General features: G+C 44.2%; 1 protein-coding gene across 7 annotated transcripts in view; it reads right to left on the bottom strand.

Moving 5' to 3' along the window:
- Positions 1 to 682: 682 nt before the first annotated feature.
- LOC311283281 (C-type lectin domain family 6 member A-like) overlaps positions 683 to 16686 on the bottom strand; it is a 30454-nt gene continuing 14450 nt past the window's right edge. The window contains exons 1-6 of one of the 7 annotated variants that reach the window (XM_084397634.1): positions 3085 to 3299; positions 2883 to 2951; positions 2204 to 2557; positions 1999 to 2114; positions 1825 to 1928; positions 1143 to 1553 (exon numbers count right to left, since the gene is read on the bottom strand). In XM_084397634.1, coding sequence (XP_084253760.1) covers positions 1424 to 1553; positions 1825 to 1928; positions 1999 to 2114; positions 2204 to 2534 — 681 coding nt within the window. In that variant the 5' untranslated portion in view covers positions 2535 to 2557; positions 2883 to 2951; positions 3085 to 3299 and the 3' untranslated portion in view covers positions 1143 to 1423. Of the gene's footprint in view, positions 1554 to 1824; positions 2115 to 2203; positions 2558 to 2882; positions 3059 to 3084; positions 3300 to 16686 lie in introns of those variants that run through there. The other 6 variants (XM_084397631.1, XM_084397633.1, XM_084397630.1 and 3 more) reach the window with 6 other exon arrangements.

The following is a 16686-nucleotide window of genomic DNA, read 5'->3' as shown; positions in this document are numbered from 1 at the left end:
CCATGCCAATCTCTAGGTATGGTGAAGGCTATGTGATGATGTGGGGCTATTTTAATTCCAAAGGCCAAGGGAACTTTATCAAGATGCATAGTATCCTGGATCCATGAAGTAACTGGCCTTTAAAAATAAAAATCTGCCTGCCTCTATGGGAATTTAACATAGGGGTGTCCAGACTTATGCACCCTGTATTTTAAGGAAGAACATTTATTTATTTACGATACATTATTCATTCACAAAGAAAATTGGTGTCCTTAAAGGTTGGATTTTTCCTAATTTTTTTTAATTAAGGCATTAAGTTAAATTTCCAAAAGATGATTTTTTTATTCCTCTTTTTAGCATGGGTGTCTAAACTTATGCTTAGCACTGTATCTCATCAACTGCAATAAAATATAATATATTGATATTTTTTCTCATTCAACAGTACATTTCTACTCTATACTTGCATATTTAGATATACAGTCTATATTCTATTTCTCATATTGTATTGTATAGTTCTTTTGCACTGTGTTGGCATTCATTGTGGACAGTAAAGTAATAATTGCTCAGGAAAATCTGCTTTCCTCACTGGGTGTATGACAATAAATGCTTTAAATCTCGAATAATATTCATCAAACCTCTGACATTGAAATGAACAGCAGTTTTCAATAATAACTAAAATAACAGTACGCATACTTGGATGAATGACAGTATATCTAGTATTTTAATGCAGGACCATGAAGTGACTAAAACACATTAATATCTAGTAGGATTTAGGGAGGAACTAGCCGATCAATCACTAGGATTAATCTTAGCCTGGTTGTTAGCCTGCTCCGGAGCAGGCTAGCTGCAAAGTGTAAATCTCCATAGTAACTTAATGTAGATTAATTTAGCCTCCCTTCATGCAACCGAGTCAGGGCTAAATTCAGCCAGGACAACTGGAAAATCCCAGCTTAATCCCTTATCTTGCTTTTGTGCAATACCCCCCGGAGCTTAGAGAAAATCCCGAGCTCCCCACTGGTATTTACGACATTGTGTTGGCGTTCAAGTGCGTTCAACTCGTAAATACGATCTATACGAGATGACTTGAACGCACCATTATATTCACAGGGGCGGGAATCATAATAATAATAATAAAAAACCAATAACCCACAAAGGAACAAACTGGCTGAGCAAGTACTTCACAAACAAACTTTATAGTTTATCATAACTCTTAAAGGGGCAGTACATAAGTATATCAACCGAGCATACAGACACTGTTATGATACTATCTGAATCATACAATCTTATAAACCCCAGTACTCAGTAAACAAGTGTTTAATAATAACCCTCACTGGGTTACATAAAATGATAGTAGAAGACTGTTTTAAAAGTTTTAAACCTCAATCAGAAATGATGTGATCTGAATAAAATAACACAAGTAAAAACACAAAAAATGGGATAAGCCCTATTTCTCACAAATCCCTTGTCTACTGTCAGAACAAGGGAGATCATTCCAGCTCAGGACACGTCCTGGTAACAGTTCAACACAGTCCTCATTTCCTCCATCGTCATTCGGCTCACCTTCAAACCAAAACCTAAATAATATCAGATTTTAGGTTATTCAGAACACCAAAATTCATGAATCAACTTTAATCACTGTATAAAATCAGCTGGAGTAGAATTCAAAGTGCAGTAAAGTAAAATAATTTTCTGTAAACAGAATTTATTTATAGGAAGTTGTTTTGCTTGTAGTAGTTTGGTTGTGGAAGAGGTGTTTTCAGAAATTTCCTGATGGTTGTGGAGGATTTTTTAAAACAAGAATAAAAATACTAAAATAAATAAACAGTGTTTTTTTTTAACTCTTACCCTTGTTTCAATGATGAATTATCCACCCATTTCAAATTGCCCTCCTGCTCTATGTCAGATAAACCGATCCATGCTCTCACATTGACTTTTGAAGTTATGAACTTCTGTGTGTGAATAAAAACAGGAGTAAGTGTGGTTCCTCTCATTGATTAACAGACACTCACACAAACTCACCTGCTTCTCTTCAGTGTTGATAATGATCAGATCGCCACCTCGATCCCTGCAGTACCGCCTGCTGTCAGACCAGCTCATCGACACACTGGATACGAAAAACCAACCGGAGCCCCATCCTAACATAAACACACTTCTTTTCTTTTTTTAACTGTATAAAGAAAGGGCGCGGCGGGGCGGGGGGTCACAAAAACAGATCTGTACTAACCTTTTTCATAAGCTTCCTTTAGTTCGTCACTCAGAGATGTGACTTTGCTTTCCAGTAACTGACTTTTCTCAGAAGTGAGATTTTCGACTCTGGTCTCCAGCTCCAGTTTCTTCTGACTCAAAGAGCTGAAGTTGTTCTGCAGTTGGTCTTTTTCATTCATTAGATCAGTGTAATTGTCCTGTAAGCTCTTGATAGTCTGACTGAACTCTTCAACTATGTTCTTGTATGTCTTTAACAGGTCTCTCTCTTCTGTGATCATGATGAACTGCAGTACTCCTGTACTGCTGCCGACCAGCTGAAGAACACAAATGAGCCCGAGACACACTGCCATCAACACCAAACATCTACTTCCTCCTGACAAACAAGACAAAAACACACACACATACCAATTAATAAAAAATCACTCTATAAGATATAACACCTAAAATCAACATTCATAAAAAATTGAAAGGGCTTTTTAAAGTATTCTTCTGCATGCTTTTTTAATGCAAATCATTGGAAATTAATGGTAATACATGCAAACAAGAACATAAGCTGAAAAAGTAAAGAGAAAAAATAACTGTCAATGCATTTCATAAACATTGTCGTAGTACATTGTAACATTTCTTAGTCCTTCAATAATTTCTCAGTTCCTCCATTTAAACTTCCATCTCTGTTTCAGAATAAATTTAATAATTACTGCATTTCCGAGCTTTTCCTTCATCTGGGCGGCGACTTGGAGTTGGAGGTCCAGTTGTCCCCTTAGAATCTATTTTTCCAAAATTTACATAATAGATGTCTGATTCCATTATATGCACTTTCCTACAAATACTGTACAGTATGTGTTCACAGATGAGCTGTGGTCTCTTGAATGAGTACCTGTTTATTTAAATAGTACTGACCTGCCCATTTTTTGCGGAACCCATGCAAAAGGTTTAAATGAAATGACGCCCTAAGACCACAAAACAAAATGAAACCAAAATGACAACTAACAACAGTCACCTTATAGCTATAATCAATCAGGCAATTAAGCAATAGCTAAAGAGGTGTACGTATTTCATTTAAATAAAGTCCATCAAAGTTGCTTAAGCATTTTAAGGTAATCATTCCTTTTACCATTACGGAACGATAATATATTTCCATATATTTAAGATCAATATATTATATGGTGTAAATATACTTGCAAATATATGAAATAATATATTGCATTAATGAAGAGTTCAAATGCAAAAGCCTCAAAGTGCCATCTGAAATTTTCTTCTAGAATGATCATTTTTATAAAGCTTGCATTTTTAAGTTCAATAATTTCACTTAAATGGCAATGCAAATTACCTATTAATTGTCATTTAAGTGAAATTATTGAAACTTAAATATACGAGCTTGATAAAAATGATCATTCTAGAAGAAGATATCAGATGGCACTTAGAGGCTTTTGCATCTGAACTCTTCATATTGTGTTATATATTACAGTATATTGAATAATACATACACTGTAAAACCGGCAATTAATAAAATGTTGGAAGAGCAAAAATATTTAAGTTGAACTAATATTCATGCTTGGGATTAGTTAAGAAGACATATTATATTAAGTCTGCAAAAATATATTTGAAATTAAATGAAGGGATATTTTCAAATCCATTCAACATTTAGGATGACTTATGTTGACTGGACAAATCTAGCCAATATTTGCTAAACGTATCAGCTACTCTAATGCGTAAAACAGAACATATTTGTTGTTTGTGTTGTTAAAATGAACATTTATAAACATTTAAAGGGGTCATGACCTGAGAAATCAAATATTCCTTGAGGTTTTGACATATAAGAGTTCATCATATTATAAGAATATCCTGAAAGTTTCAGAACTGAAAATGTCCTTGTTAGTCCAAAATCAGCTTTTGTTGTTACCAGGCCCAGCGAACGCCTCGTCCTGGAATTAGGGTGACCAACATCAAACAAACCAAATGTGGGATGATTATAAGTTTGTGTGGGACAATGTGGGACATGTTATCAACACTAAAACATAACCTGAAACTATTATATAACTATATATAATATAGTATATAGTATACTATAATAACTATTATGTCTATCTAACTTAATAAAAACATTTGTATTCTGCCTTTCAGCTGGTAAAAGTTCTGGTGGAAGTTCCTTCCAGAAAACACCATTACATCACAATGTAACATAACATGTCTTTATTTAAAGGAACACTCCACCGTTTTTTCATATTAAACTATGTTATTCCCTTAACAAAGACGAGTTGATACATACCTCTCTCGTCTCAGTGCGTGCACTCAATCGCTCTGGCGAGCGGCGACACTTTGATAGCACTTAGCTTAGCCCAGTTCATTCATTAGGGACCAAACAGAGATGAAGTTAGAAGCGACCAAACACCTCCACGTTTTCCCTATTTAAATATAGTTACACGAGCAGAGGTGTCAAGTAACGAAGTACAAATACTTCGTTACCTTACTTAAGTAGAAATTTGGGGTATCTATACTTTACTGGAGTAATTATTTTTCAGACGACTTTTTACTTTTACTCCTTACATTTTCACGCAATTATCTGTACTTTCTACTCCTTACATTTTAAAAATAGGCTCGTTACTCCTATTTCATTTCGGCTTGTTTTCATTCCGGCTTGCCGTCGTTAAAAAAAAAAAATGGGCCAATTACACAAACGGTTTAGATCTGAGTCCCGCCTCCTGAATACACATCGCTAAACTGATTGGCGTTGTGGTGTCTTTCTAACTTGTGAGAGGCTGTAGTCACATTTGGTTGAAAACTCCTCCGAAGGAAACCTAGTTGAACCAATGTTTAAATCCAGAGAAATCAGCAGTTTTAACCAGGAGCGTGTCTTTGTGTTGCCTGTCAATGACTTCGTATCTGCGTTACACTCGATTTCCAGTTTTACTTTCGTAGAAAACATGGAAACACCAAAGATGCTTTAATATATGATGTGCTTTATTAGACAGGTGAGCAACTGTTTGGATACATTTATCAACGGGAAACAAAACTAATTGTTATATAGCTCAACACTGTTAGTCTTATTGTTTGAACCTCTTTGTTTCCTTGATTTCCCACGAGTTTATGCTTCAGAGACAACACTATCTTGTCAAGTGGCTAGCATGGCAAAATCAGAGAGAGCTTTCTTCATCATAATGAATTACATGTAATTTAGCAACAAGTCATCCAGCTTTTATTAATATGATATTCTATATCGATCTAGCTTACTGTAAAGTGCAACAAGTGTTTCATACCAGCCACCGAATGCACAGAGTAACGCACAGAGAACGGTGTTTCGCGCGGGTCTCTCTCATTAGAGAGAGCCTGTTACTACAGTAATGTTAATAAAACTTACATACATTAGCTCATCCATGAACATGATTTCTGCCCGAGTCCGTCGGATTGCTTTCCATCTGCTGTGGAGGTAAAGATGACAACTCCCATGATTCCACTCTCACGGCATCATCAATCTACGCCTTTGTTTTGAACAAGCGACGAAAAAATTACATATTGTGCCTTTTATTTCCGGCAGTTGGTGCGTCTGCTTGCTGAAGAGATACTCAGCTACTCATCTGTCTTATCTGGCTATAACATGTTATACAGCCTATAACATGCTCTCACATGTTTATTTTTGTAACATTTTGAGAGGAGTAAATATGTGGTTACAACAACCAGATCCATTTACACTTGGTATGCGTCTCAGACCACCTCCTGAAGTGGTTTGCGGTAAGCGAGGGAGAAATCGGGGCAAATCGCGTCAAATATTGAGAGAGAGAGAGAGAGAGAGAGAGAGCATTAATTGCATTTTTTTCCTTACATTACTTTTACTTTTATACTTTAAGTAGTTTTGACACAAGTACTTTTATACTTTTACTTGAGTAAAAAGCTTGAGTTTATACTTCAACTTCTACAGAAGTCTTTTTAAACCCTATCTATACTTCTACCTGAGTAATGAATGTGAATACTTTTGACACCTCTGTACACGAGTAGTTACACGACCAAGTATGGTGACACAAAATAAAACGTGGCGCTTTTCTAAGCGGGTACAAAGGATAACTATAATGCATGGCGGAATAGCACTTGGGAGCACTTCGACTCGGCGCAGTAAAAAGTCACTCCTGAAAAATCCTCTCCCCCTCTCCCCTCTGTCATTAGAACCAACGTGACTTTTTACTGCGCCGAGTCGAAGTGCTCCCAGTGCTATTCCATAGTTATCCTTTGTACCCGCTTAGAAAAGCGCCACGTTTTATTTTGTGTCACCATACTTGGTCGTGTAACTACTCGTGTAACTGGATTTAAATAGGGAAAACGTGGAGGTGTTTGGTCGCTTCTGACTTCATATCTGTTTGTTCCCTAATGAATGAACTGGGCTAAGCTAAGTGCTATCAAAGTGTCGCCGCGCGCCAGAGCGATTGAGTGCACGCACTGAGACGAGAGAGGTATGTATCAACTCGTCTTAGTTAAGGGAATAACATAGTTTAATATGAAAAAACGGTGGAGTGTTCCTTTAACATGTCATATAAATTTAACATCACTTAAAGGAACACTCCACCCATTTGCATTAAGCTTTGCAATGTTAGAAACCCAGTCATACCACTGAATGGTCGTGCAACATTTTCTCATTTTCCCCTGAGACGAGAGAAATGTATTTACCTCTTACACTTCCTCCTACAATGACGCAAAAATTGTCATTTTGCGTCATTGTAGGAGGAAGTGTAAGAGGGGGGGATTTCTGTTGAGACTACAAGCACTAGTTCCCACCCTTTCAAACCCGCCCATAGGGGGTTGGACCTAATGCGCTAACAGACCTATCACAGATCAGTGCGAGTGCGTTTGATTTCACCGGCAGAAACCTGCATGTCCGGCCGTCGAGATGATATCTATGGTCGAGATCGTCCAAAATGTCCGGGATTCGGCTTTGCTTTCTACGGGCGCCATTCATTGTTTACATGCACACATTTTGTTTCAATCTAACTGAATTCATTCCGATTGGTGAATCTGAATGTAGTGTTTACATGAACGCTAAACAAGTGATCGGTTGATGTGCGTTTTACCATTGCTAAGAAAATACCCGCTCCTCCGTGAGAGATACGAGACCGGTGCCTCACAGGTGTTGGTCATCAGTAATCACACCACCGGCCTCGCGTCGTTCTCCCGTGGCCCTCAGTCTCGTCCTGCTCGCCACAGTAAACATAATGAATGGCGACTGTAGAACGCAAAAGCCGAATCCCGGACATTTTGTGCGATGCGATCTCAAAAACCCGGGCTGACTCACGGAGACTAGTTAGCTTTATTGTTTACAACTGCTCTCTAACCGGTAGGCGTGGCTTGGGAGTGGCCTCGTAGAACAGAGAAGCAAGTGCATTCTGGGAGTTGTTGTCTTTCATCCACATGAGCCAAAAATACATTTTCTGGCTTTTCTCAGTCTAGAAAGCTCCAAATTCAAAAATAATTTCACATTTCTACTACATAAATGACCCAATTTAAATACACATTCATCTTTCCAGAGGTGGAGTTACCCTTTAACCCAAAGGCAGCAGGAATCATGTCGATAACTATTTTTGAAACAGTTCTGACCAAGTCAAACTAAAATCCAACAAAATAAACAATGAACACATAAAATATAAAACAACATGAAATTAGATCATTGACAGTCTTATATATTAAGAATATATTAAACCAAAAACTATTTTTAGAAAGGATGTGAACTAAAACAACCACAGCAGGCAACAAGTTGATAAATTCTGTTAAATTAAAATTTTAATTGACCGAGTTATCCATTTGTTTTCTGACAGATAACACATGGAACGAATCACCGGTCCACATTTTGATTGACAGCCGTCACAACCAACTAGTGACCGTGTTTACTCCTTTCTTTTCAACCATTGGATAGGATTTAAATATATATATATATATATATATATATATATATATATATTTGTGGATATTTATTTCTTATTTATTTATTACATGTGGATATTATTTTCAACAATGTGAATGTAGTTGAACATTATTTATTCATATTTGGTGCATTTCACTAGCCTGACATCGTCATACCAGAGCCCGTCTACGCACTCCCTATTAAGCTCTATTGTACCGAATTTTGGTTGTAGTACCACCAGAGTTCCACTGGGGGCGATCGCCATGAGTGCAAAATGAATGGGAGTCAATGGGGCTAGACAGCTAAATTTGTCTCTTTCACCCGATTGCCGTTGAGAAATCTCAGATCTGATTGTAGATTTTGCAAGTTCAACATGGGTTTTAGGTCGAAAGTTGAATGAACGAGTACTTATGTCCTTTTGATTTCTTACAGGTTGAGTTGTTGTTGCCCATAACACGCTAGCATTCTGCTAATGAACGCTGATTGGTCAGTGAAGGACTGATTACGACCAGAGATACAGCTTGATGGCATCGTGGCATCCGCAGCGGGACCAGAAACAAACAAAACAAAAACTCTTCTAGCACGTGTGTTTACCTGTGTCAGCTGTGTTGTCCATGCCTCGAGTGAAAAGAAAGTGCAGAGCGCGAAAGCACCAAAGTGACTGAAGGATTGCCGTTAAGCAGTATCTCTGGTCGTACATGTGTATGACGTCATTGACACTTTAAAAGACTTTTTAAAGCAAATAAGTGACTCAAAAAAATCTAACACCCAGCAATGTGTAATTTCTTTGCTTCTCCTTTCGAATACAACATTCAAATTACTAGACAAAAAATTATATCCTGAGAAAAGTGGATTTTTATTGGTATAGCGCCATAGACCTCCATTCATTCTGCACTCGTCCTGTGAGCGCCCTCATATGGAATCAGAGAGGAACTGCAACCAGTTCAGAAGCCGGAAGTGTACTGAGAGTGAAACTTCTCGCCATATTAGACATTCTCTGGTCATACTCAGATTCTAGTCAGAATATGAGTCTGATACTGCTCCATTGGGCTGTGATTATGGGGGGTGTTTCAACCGAATCAGGAAAGAAAATAGGCATGTTTGAGATGAGCAAAATCTGCGCAGAACCGATCACCGGTGATCACCGCGAGATGCATGCCGGTTAGAAATGTGTCCGTGTGCGGTCCGACTTGCTCTGATGCATAGACAGTATATAAACTGGACACAGCGACCCCATTGGATTCAACGGAGACAAGTGAAGTCAATTAGAAGCTTTCACCTCCTGGGGGTCAAGCGTACTGCGCAGACTCAAACTGAGCTTGACGACGTAGATGTGACGTGAGTAACCCGTCTGTCTTCTAGTAGCTGTGCCGAGAGAAAATCTGAATCATTCCCTTCCGAAACTTGCAGAGACGGAGAGTGTGAGTAGGAGGTGTCCATGATCTTGGAGCAGGAAAAACTTTTAGTAGGTATTCTGATTAATTATTTTGTCATTTTGCCTCCACGTCTCCCCGATTGCCCGCGAGCTTCTCCTCCTGTCCATACGGTAATTTCCTACTGTGCGACAGAGAGTCGCATGGTTATGATGCAATCGTTAGCCTATTTTTACAAAAATTGCTTCTACGGGGCCATAACGTAAGATACAAGGTAATGGAGCCTTTTATACATTGTCGTGTTTCTTTAGAAATAAATAATGGACAAATGGAGTCTTCAAACGCCTCAGATGTAAAGTTATTCGCTGTCAAAGTGATGCCAAAATGAATGGGAGTCAATGGGATGCTAACAGCAGGTGGGAGTCCGCTAGCCAATGGCGGCGCCCGGGGAAGCTTCAAAATAATATGAAACGCTGCCCCCCTGCTCTGATGTCATGCTGACCTATGTCAAAAAACTCTCGCGATCGCAAGGCGGATGTGTCGAATTCTGCAGTCGAGCGCAGTTGCTCTCCACCAGAGAATGTCTAATAGGAAGAGAATTGGCACTCTCTGCTTACTTCCGGTTTCTGGACTGGCTGCAGTAACATGTCTCTGTCCATGCGGGGGCGCTCGCAGGCGAGTGCAGAATGAATGGAGGTCTATGGCGAAAAACCCTCAAAATCCACTTTTCTCAGGATATAATTTTTTGTCTAGTAATTTGAATGTTGTATTCGAAAGGAGATGCAAAGAAATTACACATTGCTGGGTGTTAGATTTTTTAGAGCCACTTATTTGGTTTAAAAAGTCTTTTAAAATGTCAATGACGTCAGAATGCTGACGACATTAGCAGAATGCTAGCGTGTTATGGGCAACAACAACTCAACCTGTAAGAAATCGAAAAGAAATAAGTACTCGTTCATTCAACTTTCGACCTATAACCCATGTTGAACTTGCAAAACCTACAATAAAATCTGAGATTTCTCAACGGCAATCGGGTGAAAGAGACACATTTAGCCGTCTAGCCCCATAGACTCCCATTCAGTCTGCACTCGCCCGCGATCACCTCCAGTGGAATTCTAATGGAACTGCAACCAAGATCGATACAATGGGGCTAATAGGAAGTGCCAAGGCTCTCCGTAGACGGGCTCTGTCTCCACCAACTGCGCTAATCAAAAGCATGATGGGAAACGACTTGCTGACGACACAGCTTATTGCTCATTGGTTTAAACAACCCATAGGCTATTGTTCTCTTTTTAAATGTTTTAATTTAAAACTCTGACATCGTGTTTTTATGTGTATAAATTATGTGTGAATATTCCCAAACTCTCTGACAGTGATCTCTATGGGTTATTTGATTGTTGTCATATTTATATATAAAAATATATAAAACATGTCTGTAATTAAAGTAAAAATTATTGATAAACACTTGGGGTATGTAATTAAATAAGTACTTTGGGTGTCTTGTTCATTATATTTATTTTAATATAAAAGCAACAGCACTTCAATTACATCAGGTTTCATACCTGCCAACCTTGAAATTAATTAAAAAGGGTGTGGACGACGACGACTCACATGCATTATATTGCATTGCATAAAAATGTGTGCTGTCAACTAGTCTAAAATTAAGAAACCCCAATAAAACTGTAAAAAAAAAAAAACATTTACAATTAAGATAGGCTACTTAATTTATTATTCCAATATCCAAATATGACACTAAATACCACAGGGAAAAGGGCATCTATTTGTGACATGCTGTCTTTGCATTTGAACATTGCGCATTTTAAACAGGACACGCATTAGCTGAATAAATGTTACCCAATACAAACATATTTATAGAAAACAGTTGACAATGATTAGAAAGGAGTCCAATAATAGCATAACGAATCATTTATTCTAAAAAGAATCAAGTATACCGGTAAGTTAGACGGATCCGACATAAGGGCTGTTAACAGTAAAACGTTCGTCATTTAACGAATTTTAAAAACAAGGATGGATAATACAAAATGCTTTCTGGCATTTTAACAGAAAAAACTAAAACAAGCAAGAACAAAATTTAAACTTAGCCCGTCAAATTTAATTTTACAATTATCTTCTCTCTCTTTGTGCGCGCGTCCGTGTTTGTGAGAGAGAGCTCGCGCAGCACTGATACAACGGTAGCCTACTTTTTAATCTGTAACGAACGTGCTAGTTCTCTTACGAGAGGTTCTCTCGTATTGCGTAAGCTAGCTTACGCTGCGGGAAAGTCTCCTTTCACGAGATACTGAAGCCAAAAATTATCCTAATTTTTTTAAAACTTGTCAACGCAGTGCGGCAGCCTGCAGACCTAGGGCAAGCGAGTCGCGTGCCCATTGGCTGCTCTGCGGCAACTGCAGCAGCCTATGGCTGAGCCTTGCGCGTGACGTCACGTCCAATGAGCGCGCTTGGCGCGCTTAGTGCGTCACAGCCCGTCATTAGGGGTGTGGCTTAGCGTATATAAGCAAGGAACAGAGGCTGCTTCGCTGATTTCTGTCTCTTCAGCGAAGCTCTTCGCATCGCTGATCTCCGAGGAAGCCGCCGTCGAATCCAGCGACCAGCACGCCGAGGATCTCAGCCTGAGGACGCCGGCCGCTCGCCGCCTTCAGCCTTCCCTGCCTGCTGCGCCATCCGGCATATATATCCTTTTCTGCTCTGTGTTTGTGTGTTTGTGTGTCCGCCGCGACACACTTGCATCTAAAAGAGCGCGAGGCGTTGTTTCAAATGCCTCGCACATCCTGCGGCTCGTGCAGAGCCTCGCTCAGCGACGGAGACCGCCACGTGCTGTGCGCTCTCTGCCTGGGTTTTGACCACGCTGTTCGCGCTCTCTCCGAGGGCGGCTGTGAACAGTGTGAGGAGTTACCGATGTCGACCCTACGGGCTCGACTCGCTAACTTTGAAGGAACTCCACCTTCTCCGGCCGCTTCTTCCGGGCCACGAAAGAAGAAACGTCGCTCTCAAAGGCCGCCGGAACTGGACGCTACAGCTGAGCGCTCGCCGGAACCTCTCCCGCGAGCCTCGCTCTCTCCTTCCCCCCCACCCTTCACCGACGCGCAGCGGCCGGCCACTGCCCGCACTGCCGTCGCCCTGGGGGATGATGCAGATGATGCCGCTGACAGCTGCTCTCTGCTCGCGTCCGACAGCGAGGAGTGGTCGGGCTCTCACCGCTCCGCCCCCTCGACTCTGGAGTCTTCTCGAACCCGCGCTAGTGTTGACGCAGAGCTTCTCCGCCTCCTCACTTTAGCGGTCGAGAGAATGGGACTGGATTGGTCCCCACCTAAGGAGCCGGAGCCCAATCGCCTTGACGGGTTTTTTCTGCCTAGCCGCCGCCCTGCGCCTGCCTCTAGGTCAGCACCCTTCCTGCCTGAGCTCCACGCCGAGCTCTCTAAGTCCTGGAATGCTCCGTTCTCCACCAGACTCCGCCCGCCAGTCTCCTCGGCTCTCTCCCAGGTGGACGGAGCCGCCGAGAACGGCTATAACGGCATCCCCGCCGTTGAGGATGCTGTGGCAACGCACCTTTGCCCGCCGTCTGCTAGATGGCGCTCAAAGTCTGCCCTGCCGTCTAAAGCCTGCAGGACCACCTCAGCTCTCGCCGGCCGCGCTTTCGCCGCCTCCGGCCAGGCTGCTTCCGCCCTGCACTCAATGGCTATCCTTCAGATCCTTCAAGCCGACCTCCTCCGTGAACTGGACGAGAAGGGCTCGGATCAGTCTGCCTTTACCGATCTGCGCAGCGCTACGGATCTCGCGCTGCGCGCTACCAAGACCGCTGCTCAAGCCATCGGCAGATCCATGGCCGCGCTCACCGTCATCGACAGAAATCTTTGGTTGACGCTCGCGGACATGAGTGAGTCAGAGCGCGCTGTGTTTCTGAACGCACCACTCTCGCCCACCGGCCTCTTTGGCCCTGCGGTCAGCGGAATTGTGGATCGGTTCTCCGAAGTGCAGAAGGCGTCGCAGGCGATGGACCTCTTCCTGCCCCGCCGTTCGAGCTCAGCCACAGGCCGCCCTCAAACGCAGCCTCCTGTGCGCAGCTCTAACCAGCGCTCTTCCAGGCCCCCCAGCGCTTCGCAGCGACGCCAGGGCAATCGCCCCAGGTCGCGCTCGACCAGCCGTCACAGACCGCCGCCCCCACGGGGCCCGCGGCCCAAGATCGCGTTGAAGCCCGAGCCCGCGAAGTCCTCCTAGCATCCGCAAGGAGGAAAAGGTGGTTGAGTCCCGCTACGGCCGGACCGCCATCAAAACGCACAGCTCTGTCAGTCCCCTATGTTCAGGCTACTGCAGCAGCACACACCGCAGCCAACGAGCCAGTATTAACACTCGCTCGCCTGCACACAAACGCCGTTTTCACGGCGACCCAGATAAATCTCAAAAAGAGTATAAGTGCTTTAAGTGTAGAAAATGTGCCCACACCCATGTGCTCACTGCCTCACACAAGTACAATCCCCATGGTAACGCGCCCAGAGCGCTCTCTCATAAAGCGGCCTCACACCGCTCGAGTACTAAATGTAGTAAATGTGCCCACACTTCCGTGCTCACAACTACTCGCTGCTCGCTCTGTCACTCAGTTACCTCAAATTGCCACGGCTCAAGCCGCAGGGGTATTAAGTGTAGAAAAAGTGCCCACTCCCGTGTGCTCACTGCCTCACACAGACCAGGTTCCCATGGCAACGCGTCCAGAGCGCTATCTCTTAAAGCGGAAACTTTCCGCTCGAGTATCAAGTGTAGGGAATGTGCCCACAGCCCTGTGCTCACATCTGCCCACTGCTCGCTCTGCCAGACAGGTTGCAAACCTCATAAAGCCTCCAAACACTGGCCGTGTCAGAAGTGCAAATCCCGCGCCAGCTCACGAGCACGCGCGCCCACTTTCAGACACCATAATCCCCACGCCGCTCTCGCGCCTGGGTTGTTTGACAGCAGTTCACGCTCCATCGTCCGAGATCGAGCTACTAAATTCTGCACAGTCGGCCAGCCCTGTTCTTCTGCCCTCGTGTCCGAGCATCGGCGGCGCGCGCGCCGCCCCGTCTTCTCTGATACAGGTTCCCCATCCCGCGCAACGCGGCGATCTGAACCCAGAGACCATTCGACCCCTAGCCATGCATGCAAAAGCATGGGAGGCTATTCAGGGTGCGTCAGAATGGGTGCTCAACACCATAAGACACGGTTATTCGCTCCAATTTGCTCGTCGCCCTCCGCGCTTTCTAGCGCAGACGGAAACGAAAGTGAGTTTGGAAACAGCACATCTGCTTCAAGCAGAGATATCAAAGCTGCTGCGAAAAGGGGCCATAGAACAGGTGCATCCTTCCCTGAGCGAGTCAGGCTTTTACAGCCGTTACTTCCTCGTTCCCAAGAAGGACGGAGCATTAAGACCTATTTTAGATCTGAGACATCTGAACAAGGCTCTCATGAGACGGCCGTTCAGGATGATTACAACCAGACAGATCCTCGCGCAAATTCGCCCAGGAGACTGGTTTATCTCTCTCGATCTGAAAGACGCTTATTTCCAGATCCAGATAACTCCCCGTCACAGGCCATTTTTGAGATTCGCCTTCGACGGTCGAGCTTATCAATACACAGTCCTGCCGTTCGGCCTGTCTTTAGCACCCCGTACATTTACGAAATGCATGGACACGGCTCTTGCTCCCCTGAGGAGTCAGGGAATGCGAATTCTGAACTACTTGGACGATTGGCTCGTTCTAGCGCAGTCAGAGACAGAACTTGTGTCTCACAGAACAGCGCTACTCGACCACCTGGAGGGTCTAGGCCTGGCGGTCAACTGGACCAAGAGCTCGCTCTCGCCCCGGCAGTCGATTTCCTTTCTCGGAATAGATCTGGACTCGGTGGCGATGACGGCCAGATTGTCGGAGCAGCGCGCGCGCCGCATCCAGCGCCTCGCTGCATCCTTCAAGGAAGGCGACCGGGTTCCCCTGAAGGCATTTCAGCGCATTCTGGGGCATATGGCCTCAGCTGCAGCAGTGCTTCAGCTGGGTTTACTGCGCATGCGCCCGCTTCAACGCTGGCTGAGAACGCGCGTATCCCATCGAGCCTGGGCGACCGGCGGCTCGCTAATCAGAGTGACTCAGGTCTGTGTCTCAGCCCTGCAGCCCTGGCTAGCAGCCGAATGGTATCACACGGGAGTGAATATGGGAGTGGTTTCACACCGGAAAGTTGTCTCAACAGACGCGTCCAACCTAGGTTGGGGAGCGCTCTTCGAAGGCAGACCGGTCTTTGGCCACTGGTCAGACCAGGAGAATCTCCTACACATAAACTGTCTAGAGATGCTCGCGGTCGAGAAAGCGCTCATGCACTTCCTCCCTTTCCTCCATGGTCACCATGTTCTAGTCCGCACGGACAACACTTCAGTAGTGGCCTATGTGAACCGCCAGGGCGGTGTCAGATCAAAGCAACTCTGCGCCCTGACGGAACGCCTCCTCGTATGGGCTCAGCACTCTCTGCGCTCTCTGAGAGCATCGCATGTGCCTGGCCATCTGAACGAGGGTCCCGACAGACTGTCCAGGGACAACGTTCCCCCTGGGGAGTGGTCTCTACACCCCCAAACAGTCCAGTTGCTGTGGCGCCGCTTTGGCAGAGCGAAAGTCGACCTCTTTGCGTCAAAAGACAACGCACACTGCCCAGCGTTCTTTTCGAAGAGCGAGGACGCGCTGGCCCAGTCTTGGCCCAGCGGCCCGCTATATGCGTTTCCACCAGTCTCTCTGCTGCCTCAGGTCATCGAGAGAGTCAGGAAAGCGCGCCACACAGTGCTCCTCATAGCCCCGTTCTGGGAGAACCAAGCTTGGTTCCCGGAACTCATACAATTGGCAGACTCAGCCCCTTGGCCGATTCCGGTGCGGAGAGACCTTCTCTCTCAAGCCCGCGGCTCGATTTGGCATCCCCACCCAGAGCACTGGTCTCTGCATGCGTGGAGCCTCAACAATTACATGCTGATCTACCAGAAGGGGTGATGAACACGATCATACAATCTAGAGCCCCCTCCACGAGGTGGCTCTACACGTCTAAGTGGTCTGTGTTTAACAAATGGTGCACTACCAAAGGGCTCAATCCACAGACATGTGGGGTCTCGCAAGTATTGTGCTTCCTTCAAGAGCTACTGGACGCGGGCAGGTCCCCCTCCACGCTCAAAGTTTATGTCGCGGCCATTTCAGCGCTCTCTGTTTCAGAGCCGGGCCGCGCATTAGG

The sequence above is a fragment of the Rutilus rutilus genome (assembly GCF_951802725.1).
Source record: "Rutilus rutilus genome assembly, chromosome: 23".
Lineage (NCBI taxonomy): Eukaryota > Metazoa > Chordata > Actinopteri > Cypriniformes > Leuciscidae > Rutilus > Rutilus rutilus.
The sequence above is the reverse complement of the archived record's forward strand: the minus strand, read 5'-3'. Positions and strand labels throughout refer to the sequence as shown.